At 38.9% G+C, this 17,091-nt stretch overlaps 1 protein-coding gene across 4 annotated transcripts in view; it reads left to right on the top strand.

Moving 5' to 3' along the window:
- Positions 1–17,091, top strand: part of TASP1 (taspase 1) — a 329,261-nt gene that overhangs the window by 119,295 nt on the left and 192,875 nt on the right. For all 4 annotated transcript variants that reach the window (XR_010725983.1, XM_066234263.1, XM_066234264.1 and 1 more), the window contains one exon: positions 14,523–14,629. Coding sequence is in view for 3 of the 4 variants with exons in the window: in XM_066234263.1 (XP_066090360.1) it covers positions 14,523–14,629 (107 nt within the window). In the remaining variant the exon portion in view is untranslated. The remainder of the gene's footprint in view (positions 1–14,522; positions 14,630–17,091) is intronic.

Raw genomic sequence — 17,091 nt, forward strand, 5'->3', positions numbered from 1 at the left:
TGATGTTAATTTGTTAGTCTAATGAATTATGTTGATTTTTTAAATGTTTAAAAAATCTTATATCTCTTATATTTGTCATATGCTGCATTATGCAAGGACCCAACAACACTTTCCTTTTTCGCCCCTCTTGTTATAGTTGTTATATATTTTACTTGCATACATGTTAATAGCCCCACAAGAGACTTTGGTTAATTGACCTTTGTATTTTAAAGAAATGTCACTCTCTATCTAGTAATGCTTGCTGCCTGAAAACCTACATGGTTGATATTAAGATAGCTACAATAGTTTCCGTTGGTTAGTGTGTGCCTGTGTATCTTGTTCTTTCCTTGTGTTTCACTCTTTCTGTTTATTCTTATATTTAAGATATATCTCTTAGAAGCAACACATATGTATTAAAATTTGGGGGGGAAAGATCTTTGTATTTTTTGAAAATATTTTTATTTATTCATTATAGAGAAGAGAGGGGTAGGGGGAGAAGTACAAAGCATCAACTCCCACACATGTGCCTTGACCAGGCAAGCCCAGGGTTTCGAACATGCAACCTCAGCATTTCAGTTTGACACTTGATCCACTGTAACACCACAGATCAGGCAGATCTTTGTATTTTAATTGATATATTTATTCTATTTACATTTAATGTAAATTACCTATATATTTGGATTTGAATCTACTTTTTACTTTCTATTTGTCCCATGTGGTCTATCCTCCTTTTATCTCATTCCTTGACTTCCTTAGGATTATTTTATATTTTATTTTCTATCAATATGTTTGTTTTACCTTCTATTACCATTCTGTTGCAGTTAACAGAGATTTCAACATGCATACTTATTTACTAAAGTCTATTAGAAAATACTACCTTTTATCAATTCTGAGACAATACAAAAGCTATAGAATATTTGAATAAATTACATTTAACATTTCCTCAACTTTTGTTTTCATATTTTTAAGTGTATATGTATTTAAAACACCACTAGACATTAACTATTGCTTTGTTACAATTTTCATTTAGATTTGTCTAAGTAGTTACCCTTTGTTGTACTTCTTTTTCCCCACCCCACTTTATTTTTTCTTTGTGCTTTTACTTTATTTTATTTTCTCTATTTCTGAGGAATATCCTTTGGTATTTTTATTAGTACTGTATAGGTATTGCTGGTGATAAATTTGCTCATCTTTGTTTATCTAAACATTTGTATTTCACCTTTATTTTGGAAGGATATTTTCCCTGGATATAGTGTCTATCATTCTTATTTTCTTTTCTTTTCTTTTCTCTTCTTTTCTCTTTCTTTCTTTCTTTCTTTCTTTCTTTCTTTCTTTCTTTCTTTCTTTCTTTTCTTTTCTTTTTTTATATTTTTCTGAAGTAAGAAGGGGGAGGCAGAGAGATAGACCCCCACATGTGCCTGACCAGGATCCACCCAGCATGCCCACTAGGGGGTGATGCTCTGCCCACCTAGGGTGTTGCTTCGTGGCAACGAGCCATTCTAGCACCTGAGGTGGAGGCCATGGAGCCATCCTCAGCGCCCAGGGCCAACTTTGCTCCAGTGGAGCCTTGGCTACAGGAGGGGAAGAGAGATAGAGAGAAAGGAGAGGGGGGAAAGTGGAGAAGCCGATAGGCACTTCTCCTGTGTGCCCTGGCTGGGAATTGAACCCAGTACATCCACATGCCAGGCTGATGCTCTATAACTGAGCCAACCGGCCAGGGTATTCATTCTTATTTTCTTTATTTAATGTGTGTTGTTATGGACTTTTATGATTTTAATGTAATTTATGGATAGTATTTGCAATAATTAAATCTGTGGATTTTTGGCTTAGCATTTTGGAAAAATTTTTACCCAATCTTAAAAAATATTACCTTTTTCTATTCTTTACCTTTACCTCTGAAGTTCTGATTAGATATATAATACACCTTCTTATATTATCTTTTCTATTGCTTAATCTTTCTTCTGTATTTTTCATCATTTTATCTTTTTAGCCACATTCTGGATAACTTTTTTCTGATCAGTCTTCTAATGCACTGATTTCTTTTTCTATATCCTGTGACTACTAAGTATGTACATTGAGATTTAATTTGGTAATTTGCCTTTTTATTTCTAGAAGTTCTGGTTTTTTTCTTTAAGAATCTGTAATTTATTTTACTTTATAGTATACAATATAGATATTTTTATGTGTTTTGTTTAGTCTTTAATCTTTATGATACTTGTTTTTTCTTTTTAAGTTTTTTTTTACAGGGACACAGAGAGAGAGAGAGTCAGAGAGAGGGATAGATAGAGACAGATAGACAGGAACGGAGAGAGATGAGAACCATCAATCATCAGTTTCTCGTTGTGACACCTTAGTTGTTCATTGATAGCTTTCTCATATGTGCCTTGACCACGGGCCTTCAGCAGACTGAGCGACCCCTTGCTCGAGCCAGCGACCTTGGGTCCAGTCTGGTGAGTTTTTTGCTCAAGTCAGATGAGCCCGTGCTCAAGCTGGCGAGCTCAGTGTCTCGAACCTGGGTCCTCCTCATCCCAGTCTGACGCTCTATCCACTGCACCACTGCCTGGTCAGGCCTTTTTAATTTTTTTAAAAATTATTTTTATTCATTTTAGAGAAGAAGGAGAAAGAGAGAGAGAGAGAGAGAGAGAGAGAGAGAGAGAGAGAGAGAGAGAAGGAGAAGGGGGGAGGAGCAGGAAGCATTAGCTCCCATATGTGCCTTGACCGGGCAAGCCAAGGTTTTTGAACCGGCAACCTCAGCATTCCAGGTCGACACTTTATCCACTGCGCCACCACAAGTCAGGCCTCTTTTTAATTTTTAAGGGAATACTTGTTTTATATTGTACCTAATTATTCCATTTTATGTGTTACAGATTGGGATTTTTTTCTGCTTAATTTTATTCAGGGTGCCTCATTTCCTTTGTGCCTGATTATCTTTGACTGTATGTTTATTATTGCCTTGAATAATTATTTGTGTAAACTCACTCATGTCCTTCTCCAGATGTTAGTTTTTGCTTTTACTTTTGCCAAGTTTATGTGCGTGGTGAATGGGAAACACTCCTGTTTCTCTTTTACTTTCATCCTGCTATCACACTTACAACTCCCTACATCACTCCTGACGTCAGATGTGGGACTTTTCTACAAGCAATTCTCTAATGCCACCTGGGTGTCCTGCAGTTTAAGTTACTCCTCACACTAACGGAGCGCAGTGCTCAGTCCCATAAGACTGGACCTCGCCTGCTTTAGGTGCCAATCCCAAGCCCCGTTTGTCACCTGTGCCTTCTGTCTGACTTCTGTAAATCAGAGGTTCCCTTGACCCCCTCTTTGGATTTGATTAATTTGCTACAGTTGCTCACAGAACTCTCAAAAGCAGTTTACTTACTAGAGTACCAGTTTATTACAAAGGATATTAAAGGATATGAACGATCTGTGTGGAAGGGTCCTGAGTACAGGAGATTCTGTCCTCACGGAGTTGGGATGTTCTGCCTTCTCAACACAGGTATGTGTTCAGCCACCTGGAAGCTCTCTGAGTTTTGTATTTGGGGGATTTTTACGGAGGTTTGTAGGCATGATTGTTCATTAACTTAATAGCCAGTACCATTCTCTTTCCCAGAGAATGGGATAAGGTTGAGAGTTCCAAGTTTCTTTTTGTTTTTTTTGTTTTGTAAATTTAAGTGAGAGGACAGGAGATAGACAAACTCCCGTATGCACCCTGATCAGGGTCCATCTCGTGACCCTTGTCTGGGGCTGATGCTCTGCCCATGTAGGGCCATGCTCGCAACTGAGCTATTTTTAGTGCCTGAGGCGAATGCTCCACAGAGCCATCTTCAGTGCCTGGGGCCAATGCTCTCGAGCCAATTGAGCTATGGCTATGGGAGGAGAAGAGATAGAGAGATAGATAGATATAGAGAGAGATTGAGAGAGAAAAGGAGGAGGAGGGTTAGGGATGGAGAAGTAGGTGGTCGCTTCTCCTGTGTGCCCTGACTGGGAATTGAACCTGGGACTTCCACACATAGGGTTGATGCCCTACCGCTGAGCCACTGGCCAGAATCGAGAGTTCTAAGCTTTTAATCATGGCTTTGTCTTTCTGGTGACCCATACCCATTCTGAAACTATGCAGAAGCCCACTAAGAGTTGCCTTAGCAAAACAAAAGACACCCATATCATTCCTTGAAATTTAAAAGGATTTAGGAGCTCACTCTTCTTTAGGAACTGGAGTCAAAGAACCAATGTTAGAATAAAAAATGGTCCTAGTGCTCTTATCACTTAGGAAATTATAAAGGTTTTAAGAGTTCTGTGCCAGGAATCAGGACAGAGGCCACTATATATATATTTTTTCCTTTCTTTTTTTATTTATTGATTTTACAGAGGGGCGGCGAGTGAGAAGTACCAACTCATAGTCGCTTCAGTTTAGTTGTTCACTGAGTGCCTGTTGTATGTGCCTTGATCTGACAAGCCCAGGGTTTCAAACCAGTGACCTCAGCGTTGTAGATTGAAGCTCTATCCACTGTGCCACCACAGGCCAGGTGAAACCACTATATATTTTCTATGATTTCACACAATATTAATCAGAATCTACTTAAACTTAGTTATAAGCTTATTATTCCCTGAATTACCTAAGCCAGTGGTCCCCAACCTTTTTTGGGCCACGGACTGGTTTAATGTCGAAAATATTTTCACAGACTGGCCTTTAGGGTGGGACGGATAAATGTATCACGTGACCGAGACAAGCGTCAAGAGTGAGTATTAGACCATGTAACAGAGGGAATCTGGTCATTTTTTAAAAATAATAAACATCATTCAGACTTAAATATAAGTAAAATGGAAATAATATAAGTTATTTATTCTTTCTCTGTGACCAGTACCAAATGGCCCACGGACCGGTACTGGTCCGCGGCCCGGGGGTTGGGGACCACTGACCTAAGCCACATGCTTGCAAATCTATGCAAAGGCCCCAGTCAAGCCAAAAGTTCTCAGGGATAGATTTTTTCTTTCCAGTTTCCTCCACCTCCCCTTCTTTTGTTCCACCTCCTCCTCCTTTATTCCACCTCCTGATCTGCCATAATCTAAGACAACCTTGCCTGGATCCACTCCTATTGGGATAGAGAGTAGGGGCAGACTTGCATAGTTCTGAGTCAACCCTGCTGTGAGTTTGTTAGCCCTTTCAATACCCAGTTATTCTGGGAAGTGTCTACAATACCACTCCACTTTCAGTGGGCTCTGGGCTTGCATTATCTCTCCTTGATGCCATTTAACTAAATAGTTTGTGGTAGTGTTGGCAAATGCTCACAGTCTTAGTAATAGCTTTAGTCTTCAGTTTACTCCCAGAATTTAGCTTGGGACTTTTAATAGGTTTTAAATGCTTTTAAAGTGATGGTTTTTGATATTATAATTTAACATTTTTAGTAATATTCTGTAGGAGAATTACTCTGAATAATGTAGTCTGCCATTATCAGAAAGCTTTGGTAATCTCTTCAGTGTTATATTCTAGTTTGTAATCTCTTTTATTGTGAATCTGATTGGCTGTTTAAATCTGTATATCGTTTTAAATTTTAAATTATTATATTTATTACTTTAAGAAGCTTTATCTGGTTCTTCTTCATGTCTACCTGATCATTTTATTATCTTTTGTTCCTTAGTTATATTTTCAGTGTCCTTTTACTTCTATGAGCATAAACATGTTTTCTATTCTGTATCTGATTATTTCACTGTCTGAGGTCTTCAGTTTCAGTTGAATTATGCTTGCTGGTATTTGGAAAACTTATTCTTGGTAGTTTATCTCTTATATGTTTTGTTAATTTTTGAAAAAAAAAAAAACTATGGGCACACGTTAACTGGAACATAGGAATTCTCTGAAGTCTGGTAAGATAAGGTGTGTTTTTCTAGGCAGTATCCACATTTGTGTTGTATGGGTTTTTGAAGCACTGGCACACTGAGATAATTTTTGAGTTTTTTTAAGGCTACCCAGGTAATACGAATTCTCCTCTAAATCCATCTGAAAGCCTTTTTAGCTCATGAATTTAGATAATAGAGACTTGTCTTCCCTTACATATAAATCCAAGGCTGAGACCTGCAAGTTCCCTTTTCTTCTGCATACGGTAGTCTTTTCTGGTTGCCCCTTTCACTGGGCATACCCCCCCGCTTTAGGGTTTCTTTTTTTTTTTTTTAAATAAATTTTTATTAATGGTAATGGGATGACATTAATAAATCAGGGTACATATATTCAAAGAAAACATGTCTAGGTTATTTTGTCATTAAATTATGTTGCGTACCCCTCGCCCAAAGTCAGATTGTCCTCCACCACCCTCTATCTAGTTCTCTGTGCCCCTCCCCCTCCCCCTAACTCTCTCCCTCCCTCCCTCCCATGTCCTCCCTCCCCCCACCCCTGGTAACCACCACACTCTTGTCCATGTCTCTTAGTCTCATTTTTATGTTCCACCAATGTATGGAATCATGTAGTTCTTGTTTTTTTCTGATTTACTTATTTCACTCCTTATAATGTTATCAAGATCCCACCATTTTGCTGTAAATGATCTGATGTCATCATTTCTTATGGCTGAGTAGTATTCCATAGTGTATATGTGCCACATCTTCTTTATCCAGTCTTCTATTGAAGGGCTTTTTGGTTGTTTCCATGTCTTGGCCACTGTGAACAGTGCTGCAATGAACATGGGGCTACATGTGTCTTCACGTATCAATGTTTCTGAGGTTTTGGGGTATATACCCAGTAGAGGGATTGCTGGGTCATAAGGTAGTTCTATTTGCAGTTTTTTGAGGAACCACCATACTTTCCTCCATAATGGTTGTACTACTTTACAGTCCCACCAACAGTGAATGAGGGTTCCTTTTTCTCCACAGCCTCTCCAACATTTGCTATTACCCGTCTTGTTGATAATAGCTAATCTAACAGGGGTGAGGTGGTATCTCATTGTAGTTTTGATTTGCATTTCTCTAATAACTAATGAAGCTGAGCATCTTTTCATATATCTGTTGGCCATTTGTATCTCTTCCTGGGAGAAGTGTCTGTTCATGTCCTCTTCCCATTTTTTTATTGGATTGTTTGTTTGTTTGTTGTTGAGTTTTATGAGTTCTTTGTAAATTTTGGATATTAGGCCCTTATCTGAGCTGTTGTTTGAAAATATCATTTCCCATTTAGTTGGCTGTCTGTTTATTTTTATATCAGTTTCTCTTGCTGAGCAAAAACTTTTTATTCTGATGTAGTCCCATTCATTTATCTTTGCCTTCACTTCTCTTGCCATTGGAGTCAGGTTCATAAAATGTTCTTTAAAACCCAGGTCCATGATTTTAGTACCTATGTCTTCTTCTATGTACTTTATTGTTTCAGGTCTTATATTTAGGTCTTTGATCCATTTTGAATTAATTTTAGTACACGGGGACAGGCTGTAGTCGAGTTTCATTCTTTTGCATGTGGCTTTCCAGTTTTCCCAACACCATTTGTTGAAGAGGCTTTCTTTTCTCCATTGTATGTTGTTGGCCCCTTTATCAAAGATTATTTGACCATATATATGTGGTTTTATTTCTGGGCTTTCTATTCTGTTCCATTGGTCTGAGTGTCTATTTTTTTGCCAATACCATGCTGTTTTGATTATCGTGGCCCTATAATATAGTTTAAAGTCAGGTATTGTAATGCCCCCAGCTTCATTCTTTTTCCTTAGGATTGTTTTGGCTATTCGGGGTTTTTTATAGTTCCATATAAATCTGATGATTTTTTGTTCCATTTCTTTAAAAAATCTCATAGGGATTTTGATGGGAATTGCATTAAATTTGTATATTGCTTTGGGTAATATGGCCATTTTGATTATATTTATTCTTCCTATCCAAGAACAAGGAATATTTTTCCATCTCATTGTATCTTTTTGGATTTCCCTTAACAATGCTTTGTAATTTTCATTATATAGGTCCTTTACATTCTTTGTTATGTTTATTCCTAGGTATTTTATTTTTTTTGTTGCAATCGTGAAGGGGATTATTTTTTTGAGGTCGTTTTCTAATATTTCATTGTTGGCATATAGAAAGGCTATGGACTTTTGTATGTTAATTTTGTATCCTGCGACCTTACTGTATTGGTTTATTGTTTCTAATAATCTTTTTGTGGAGTCCTTCGGGTTTTCGATGTATAGGATCATATCATCAGCAAAAAGTGATACCTTTACTTCTTCTTTTCCGATATGGATGCCTTTTATTTCTTTGTCTTGTCTGATTGCTCTGGCCAGAACTTCTAGCACCATGTTAAATAAGAGTGGAGAGAGTGGACAACCCTGTCTTGTTCCTGATTTAAGGTAGAAAGTCCTCAGTTTTATGCCATTTAATATGATGTTGGCTGATGGTTTATCATATATGACCTTTATCATGTTGAGATATTTTCCTTCTATACCCATTTTGTTGAGAGTCTTAAACATAAAATTGTGTTGTATTTTATCAAAAGCCTTTTCTGCATCTATTGATAAGATCATGTGGTTTTTGTTCTTTGTTTTGTTGATATGGTGTATTACGTTAACCGTTTTGCGTATGTTGAACCATCCTTGAGATTCTGGGATGAATCCCACTTGATCATGATGTATTATTTTTTTAATATGTTGTTGTATTCGGTTTGCCAGTATTTTGTTTAGTATTTTAGCATCTGTATTCATTAGAGATATTGGTCTGTAGTTTTCTTTCTTTGTGCCATCCTTGCCAGGTTTTGGTATGAGGGTTATGTTGGCCTCATAAAATGTGTTTGGAAGTATTGCTTCTTCTTCAATTTTTTGGAAGACTTTGAGTAGAATAGGAACCAAGTCTTCTTTGAATGTTTGATAGAATTCACTAGTATAACCGTCTGGTCCTGGACTTTTATTTTTGGGGAGGTTTTTAATAGTTTTTTCTATTTCCTCCCTGCTGATTGGTCTGTTTAGGCTTTCTGCTTCTTCATGACTCAGTCTAGGAAGGTTGTATTGTTCTAGGAATTTATCCATTTCTTCTAGATTGTTGTATTTGGTGGCATATAATTTTTCATAGTATTCTACAATAATTCTTTGTATATCTATGATGTCTGTGGTGATCTCTCCTCTTTCATTTTGGATTTTATTTATTTGAGTTCTGTGCCTTTTTTCCTTGGTGAGTCTTGCCAAGGGTTTGTCAATTTTGTTGATCTTTTCAAAGAACCAGCTCCTTGTTTTATTGATTTTTTCTATAGTTTTTCTGTTCTCTATTTCATTTATTTCTGCTCTGATTTTTATTATCTCCTTTCTTCGGCTGGTTTTGGGTTGTCTTTGTTCTTCTTTTTCTAGTTCCTTAAGGTGTGAAGTTAAGTGGTTTACTTCGGCTCTCTCTTGTTTGTTCATATAGGCCTGAAATGATATGAACTTTCCTCTTATTACTGCTTTTGCTGCATCCCAGAGATTCTGCTATGTCGTATTTTCATTTTCATTTGTCTGTATATATCTTTTGATCTCTGCGCTTATTTCTTCTTTGACCCATTCATTGTTTAGAAGTATGTTGTTTAGTTTCCACATTTTTGTGGGTTTTTCCCCCTCTTTTTTGCAGTTGAATTCTAGTTTCAAGGCTTTATGATCAGAAAATATGCTTGGTACAATTTCAATTTTTCTAAATTTGCTGATATTGTCTTTGTGGCCCAACATATGGTCAATTCCTGAGAATGTTCCATGTACACTAGAGAAAAATGTATACTCTGTCGCTTTGGGATGAAGTGTCCTGTAGATGTCTATCATATCCAGGTGTTCTAGTATTTCGTTTAAGGCCACTATATCTTTATTGATTCTCTGTTTGGATGACCGATCTAGAGCCGTCAGCGGTGTATTGAGGTCTCCAAGTATGATTGTATTTTTTTTTTTTTTTAAACATTGTTATAGCAGGAGTAGGCTGTTGTAATTTTTTTTTTTTTTTTTTTATTCATTTTAGAGAGGAGAGGGAGAGACAGAGAGTGAGGAGAGACACAGAGAGAGAAGGGGGGGGAGGAGCTGGAAGCATCAACTCCCATATGTGCCTTGACCAGGCAAGCCCAGGGTTTCGAACCGGCGTCCTCAGCATTTCCAGGTCGACGCTTTATCCACTGCGCCACCACAGGTCAGGCATATGATTGTATTTTTGTTAGTTTTTGTTTTAAGGTCAATAAGTAGCTGTCTTATATATTTTGGTGCTCCTTGGTTTGGTGCATATATATTAAGGATTGTTATGTCTTCTTGATTCAACTTCCCCTTAATCATTATGAAATGACCATTTTGGTCTCTGAGTACTTTTTCTGTCTTGTAGTCAGCATTATTAGATATGAGTATTGCTACACCTGCTTTTTTTTGGGTGTTGTTTGCTTGGAGTATTGTTTTCCAGCCTTTCACTTTGAATTTGTTTTTATCCTTGTTGCTTAGATGTGTTTCTTGTAGGCAGCATATAGTTGGATTTTCTTTTTTAATCCATTCTGCTACTCTGTGTCTTTTTATTGGTAAGTTTAATCCATTTACATTTAGTGTAATTATTGACACTTGTGGGTTCCCTACTACCATTTTATAAATTGCTTTCTGTTAGTTTTGTATCTAGTTTGATTCTTCTCTTTTGTTTTTCTATCATTTGTTTTTGTTTGTGTTCCATACTTCTTTCCTCTGTTGCTACCTTTTTTAAGTCAAGTGTTTTTGTGGTGGTTTTTTCAAGGGTGGTTACCATTAAGTAATGAAAAGGGTACCTACCATATTCATTGTAGTACCCTATCTTATAAGTATTTCTGCACTTCATCGTCCTTTGCTACTGTTAATCTCCATCCTCTCCCCCCTTTTTTTCCTTTGTTGTCACAGTTTAAGTTTGGTTTTATTGTGTTCTTGGTGGAGCTGTTAGTTGTGGTGTTGTTTTCTTTTGTTCTTTGAATCTGTTTGGAAAACCCCCTTTAGTATTTCCTGGAGTGGGGGCTTTCTGTTGATAAATTCTCTCATCTTTTCTGTATTTGTGAATGTTTTTATATCTCCTTCATACTTGAAGGATAGCTTTGATGGGTATAGTATTCTTGGCTGAAAGTTTCTCTCTTTCAGGGCTTTAAATATTGGGGTCCACTCTCTTCTAGCTTGTAGAGTTTCTGCTGAGAAATCTGATGATAATCTAATAGGCCTTCCTTTATATGTTGTACTCTTCTTTTCCCTGGCTGCCTTGAGAATTTTTTCTTTGTCATTGGTTTGTGTCATCTTTATTATGATGTGCCTTGGAGTGAGTTTGTTGGGGTTAAGAAAACTCGGTGTTCTGTTTGCTTTTTGAATTTGAGGCTTTAGTTCCTTCCACAGGCTTGGGAAGTTCTCGTCTATTATTTGTTTGAGTATATTCTCCATTCCATTTTCTTTCTCTTCTCCCTCTGATATACTTATTATTCTTATGTTATTCTTTCTGATGGAGTCAGACAATTCCTGTAGGCCTTTCTTGTTTTTTATTATTTTTGAGTCTCTTTCTTCTTCTCTCTGTTGTGCCTTAAGTTGTTTGTCTTCTATTTCACTAATCCTGTCCTCAATCTGGGCTGTTCTGTTAGCTAAGCTTGTTACCTCATTTTTCAGCTCGTGAATTGAGTTTTTCATTTCTGTTTGATTTGTTTTAATAGTTTCAATTTCCTTGGTAATATATTCTTTGTGTTCATTGAGTTGTTTTCTGATCTCCCTATATTGCCTTTCTGTGTTTTCTTGTATATCTCTGAGTATTTTTAAGATTTCTATTTTAAATTCTCTGTCATTTAGCTCCAAGGCTTCCAATATGTTAAGTCTTTTCTCCATAGATTTTTCCACATCTATTTGTGTTACTTCTCTTTCTTTTGTATCCATAATATTCGATTTCCTCTTTCTTATTGGCATCTGAGGGTGGTCTTGTTGATAGCACTAATTAGAATTAATAAAGAGTAAAAAGTAAAAAAAAAAAAAAAAGGGTAAAACACCCCCCCCACACACACACAAAAAAAACAGTAATAATTTATTATTTCCCACTTTTTTTCTTTCTTCTCTTTCCCTCCTCTCCCCTCCTCAGGGAAATATCGTGCCTATAATGGAGGGCCTGATTTGGGGTGAAGAGTTCAAGGGGCAAAAAAAGGGAGTAGGGACCTACTAAATGCAAAAAAAAAAAAAAAAGTAAGAAAATTTTAGACAAGCATAAGATGATTTGCTTGTAAGTGATGGTCAACTAAGAGATATAATGAGAGGGATAAGAGGGAACCAGAAAAAAGGACCAAAAAAAGAATAATAAAGAAGAAAAAAACAAAAACAAAAGTAAAAAAGAAAAATAAAGCCAAAAAAAGCCTTGAGTCCCAAATTAACTAATTTGTTCGTGATTGAGGATTAAATGGGAGGAAAGTAAAATGAGAAAAGAAAAAACGAATAGAAAGGAAAAAATAAGAAAAAGAGAAAAACGAAGGAAGAAATAAAAAAGGAAGAGAAAAAAACAAAATAAAGCAAATAAAAAAAAAAACAAAAGAGGAGAGAGTGAGAGTTAAGTGTTTTGGAGTATAACCTTAAAGGAGGGTGAGGATGAAGAAGAGAAATAAAATGTAACACTTATGGGTAGTGTAGTTCAAGAAAAAGGAAGCATAAGATGAGCAGAGAATAGAAGGACCGAGGTGGAGGAAATAAAGGCAATAAGATAGAAGAAACAAACAACAACAACAAAAAAATTAGTGGAACAAGTTGTAAAGTCTGTGGATTTTTCTTGATTTTGAGAGGTTAACTTCTTCCTTTTTCTTTTCTCTCCCTCTTCCTGGTCGGTGACTCTGTACCCCAGGCTCTGCCCCTGTGTCACACTTAGGTAGGGATTTGCAGTTGATGGGATTCTATGGCAATGTCATATAATTGGCTTTAGTCTTGCTGGAAGTCAAGGCTTGTTGGCGTTTGCAGGGTCCAACGATGAGAGAGTTCGCTTTCCTGGATTCTCTCTCCTAGTCCCCCCTTCCTGAATTAGCAGCCTGGTGATCCAGCTATAAGGCTGCAACTGCTTCTGCCTGGGGAGTAAGAGGCTCAAAGAGCTGGGAAATCCCCACTCTATCCCCACTCAGTGCAAGGCTTTGGGAAAGGCTCTGGCAGTCAGGGCCTCCAGTGTAATCAGGTGGGGGTGGGAGTCAATTGTTGTCAAGGTGACTGTTCAGCGCCTAGCATTCAGTTGGACCTCTCAACCCAGGCTTTCCACACTTTGTAGCCTGTTTTGGCTGGGAAGAAGAGGCACTAGTCTCTGCTTGCGACTAGTGTAGTATAGATCTTATTATCTGCCAAGTCCCTCTTGTTAGCGTTTATCCCTGAATATGGAGGCTCTATCAATCAGAAGTTGCCCCTGCCCCTTTAGCGAGAGGCACTAAAAAATATCACGCCTCTTGTCTTGGGTCGGTGAACTGAGAGAGATCTTATCAATTAGAACCGAGGGTGCGCAGATTTCATGGGTTAAGCTAATTTCAGTGATTGGGTCGCAGCTGTGCTCCCGAAGGTATTTTAGGCTGCCTGCGTGCGCCCCTCCCCCAACGCTTGATTGTTAGCTTGAATGGCTGGGTGAGGTGCCCCGCCCACAGAGAGAATCTCCCAAGTAGAAGACCACCCTGGTGCCTCTCCCGCTGGCCCTGCCGCTGGCGGCTGGATCGCACCAGGCGCAGGATAATGGGGCACCCTGGGTGTGCGGGCCAGTAGGGCGCTCTGGGCGTGTGGAATGCCCAGGGCACGCACGCGAATGGGGTGCTCCGGGCACCGGTGGCTGGCGACTCTCACTCGCAGTGCGCGGGCCATTGGGAACATTAGCGGTGCTCGCTCTGCAACCGGACCGGGCGCGCCCGCGGCTGCTCGCGGCTCCCGAGTGTGGGCGGTGTTCGCTCTGCAACCGGACCGGGCACGCCGGTGGCTGCTCGCGGCTCCCGAGTGTGGGCAGTGCTCGCTCTGCAACCGGACCGGGCGCGCGCCCGCGGCTGCTTGCGGCTCCCGAGTGTGGGCTGACTCACCACAGGCGCACTCCCTGGTGGCTTGAATGAACGTCGCTGCGGTAGCTTCCTCCACACCCTAGTCTCAGATTCAAGTGATAACAGTCCTTTCGCTTTCAGTTTGTGTGGAACTCCGGAATGCTGCGAGGATAAATTTTTCTGTTTCTATTTGATAAATTTGTTGTTATTTAGGGGAGATCTGTTGGACGTGCTGCTCACGGTGCCATTTCCGTGATGTCACTCCTCAAATCGGGTTTCTTTACTTTTATTTGTGGATGATCTTCAGCACGCTTCCTTGTGCTGCATTGTCTCTTGGTTTCACCCATTGGATCTTATGCACAGAGACCTTCAGTACTGAAGTTGGCAGTGATATGCATTAGCAGGTAACTATGGGTAGCATCTACCTTCAGCGCTCACTTGTATCTTTGGATTTGACCTTTTTCTTATTTCTTTAACCTTAGGATTTTCCTTTTGTTTTCTCACCACTTCAGTGTACATTGAAAAGACTTTCTATACCATTTATCCAACATTTTAAAGGATTTTGTCCTGAGAAGACTCTTCAGGATATCTCATCTGCCCCATTCCCTAATATTTATCAAATGTTATTTTTAATTTTTTTTTATAGGATTCAGTTTAGCTGCATTTAAAAGAAACAAGAGGAAACTAGAGCTGGCAGAAAGGGTGGAAACAGATTTCATTCAACTAAAGAAAAGAAGACAATCAAGTGAAAAGGTCAGGAAGTATTTGGACTATTTACCATTAATGTATCATAATGATTCATTTGCATTTAAATATATAAGCTTTAAAATAATGTGATCCAGTGCAAACATAATGCATGCCACATACGTACTTTAAAGTTTTCTCATAGTTTCATTAAAAAGAAACAGGTGAAATAAATTTTAATAATTTATTTAAACCAGTGAATCCAAAATATCACTTAAAAATGTAACCAATGAAAAAAATCATTAGTGAGCTATTAAACTTTTTTTTTTTTTTGTATTTTTCTGAAGCTGGAAACGGGGAGAGACAGTCAGACAAACTCCCGCTTGTGCCCAACCAGGATCCACCCGGCACACCCACCAGGGGCGACGCTCTGCCCACCAGGGGGCGATGCTCTGCCCCTCCAGGGCGTCACTCTGTCACTCTAGCGCCTGGGGCAGAGGCCAAGGAGCCATCCCCAGGGCCCGGGCCATCTTTGTTCCACTGGAGCCTTGGCTGCAGGAGGGGAAGAGAGAGACAGAGAGGAAGGAGGGGGGTGGTGGAGAAGCAAATGGGTGCTTCTCCTATGTGCCCTGGCGGGGAATCGAACCTGGGTCCCCCGCACGCCAGGCCGACGCTCTACCGCTGAGCCAACCGGCCAGGGCCTAAACTTTTTTTGTGTGTGTGTTAAGTCTTCTAAGCCAGCGTGTATTTTACTCTCCCAGCACATCTTAATTGTGACACTGAACTTGCACTGGAAATATTTGGTCTGTATTTGGATTTCATAAAGATAACAGTTGAGCCTGACTAGTCAATGGTGCAGTGGATGGAGCTTCGAACTGGAATGTGGAGGACCCAGGTTTGAAACCCTAGGGTCACTGGCTTGAGCGTGGGCTCATCCAGTTTGAGCATGTACTCACAACTTGAGCATGGGGTCGCTGGTGTGAGTGTGGGATCACAGACATGACGACATGATCACTGGTTCAAGCCCAAAGGTCACCAGCTTGAAGCCCAAGGTCGCTGTTTTGAGCAAGAGGTTACTTGCTCTGCTATGGCCCCCCAGTTAGGGCATATATGAGAAAGCAATCAATGAACAACTAAGGTGCCGCAATGAAGAATTGATGCTTCTCATCTCTCTCCCTTTCTATCTGTCCGTATCTGTGCCTCTCTCTGTCTCTGTCTTGTAAAAAAAAAAGATAACAGTTGAAATATTAGTTTACATGACAAGTTATTCCAAACATACTTAAAACTTTACAATAATTGATTTGAAAATGTTTTAAAATTAAAATTTAATAAAATTAAAAATTTAATATCTCATTTGCCCTCACCACATTTTAAGTGTTCAGTAGCAACATGTAGTTGATGGCTACTGATTTGAGCCTTGCGGCTTTATTTATTTATTTATTTTGAAAGAGACAGAGAGAGGGACAGATAGGGACAGACAGACAGGAAGGGAGAGATGAGAAACATCAATTCTTTGTTGCAGCTCCTTAGTTGTTCATTGATTGCTTTCTCATATGTGTCTTGACTGGGGACCTACAGCAGAGCAAGTGACCCTTTGCTCAAACCAGGGACTTTGGGCTCAAGCCAGTGAGTGATCTTGGACTTCAAACCAGCGACCCTTGGGCTCAAGCCAGCAACGATGGGGTCATGTCCACAATCCCATGCTCAAGCCAGCGACCCCGTGCTCAACCTGGATGAACCTGTGCTCAAGGCAGCAACGTCGAGGTTTCGAACCTGGGTCCTCTGCATTCCAATCTGACACTCTATCCACTGTACTACAACCTAATCAGGCCTTGCAGCTATAGATAGTGACTTTCAACATGGCTATTTGGGGGATAGAGTATGTTGTAAAGATATGTATATATTAGATTTATGTAGTTTTTTTAAAATTTACATTCTAATTACAGGCCTCTGTTTCTCATTGTTATATGTTCTTTATTTGCATTTCACACTTTAATGTACCATCATGAGTCCATGTGTGGCATTTCTTAGGTGTTTGAGGGGTGGAAAGAAATTGAAAACCACAACATTCTTGCTTAGTCTATGGTTGAGGGATTTATTAGCACATAGTTCATGATGGGTGTCTCATGTAACAGTTATTTGATGTGCTTTGGCATCTTAATACTGGTCTATGAGTTTTATTATAGTTTTATTTGATTTACTTATATATAAATGCATAATAAATCATCTTTCATAGTGACAGATTTTCCCCTGTATGTTGTCACATTGAACAACTACTCAATAATTTTGATCCAAATCTTTTTATATTTCTGCCAGAGGAAAGTCTGAATTTAGGAAGAAAATGAACAGTCTAGTAAGTAGACCTTGGTGAAAGTGGATGACAGTGTGGTTCCATTTCTCAGGTTTTTGTATCCCTGTGATACCTGAGTAAGAAAATTTAGGACTGTTGTTCTTTTATAAAATTGTGATAAAATTTGCGTATGGTGAGCAATTTAATCATTTCTGTAAATGTATATACTCATGTACCTATC

Source organism: Saccopteryx bilineata, chromosome 6 (genome assembly GCF_036850765.1).
Source record: "Saccopteryx bilineata isolate mSacBil1 chromosome 6, mSacBil1_pri_phased_curated, whole genome shotgun sequence".
In the NCBI taxonomy this organism is placed as follows: domain Eukaryota; kingdom Metazoa; phylum Chordata; class Mammalia; order Chiroptera; family Emballonuridae; genus Saccopteryx; species Saccopteryx bilineata.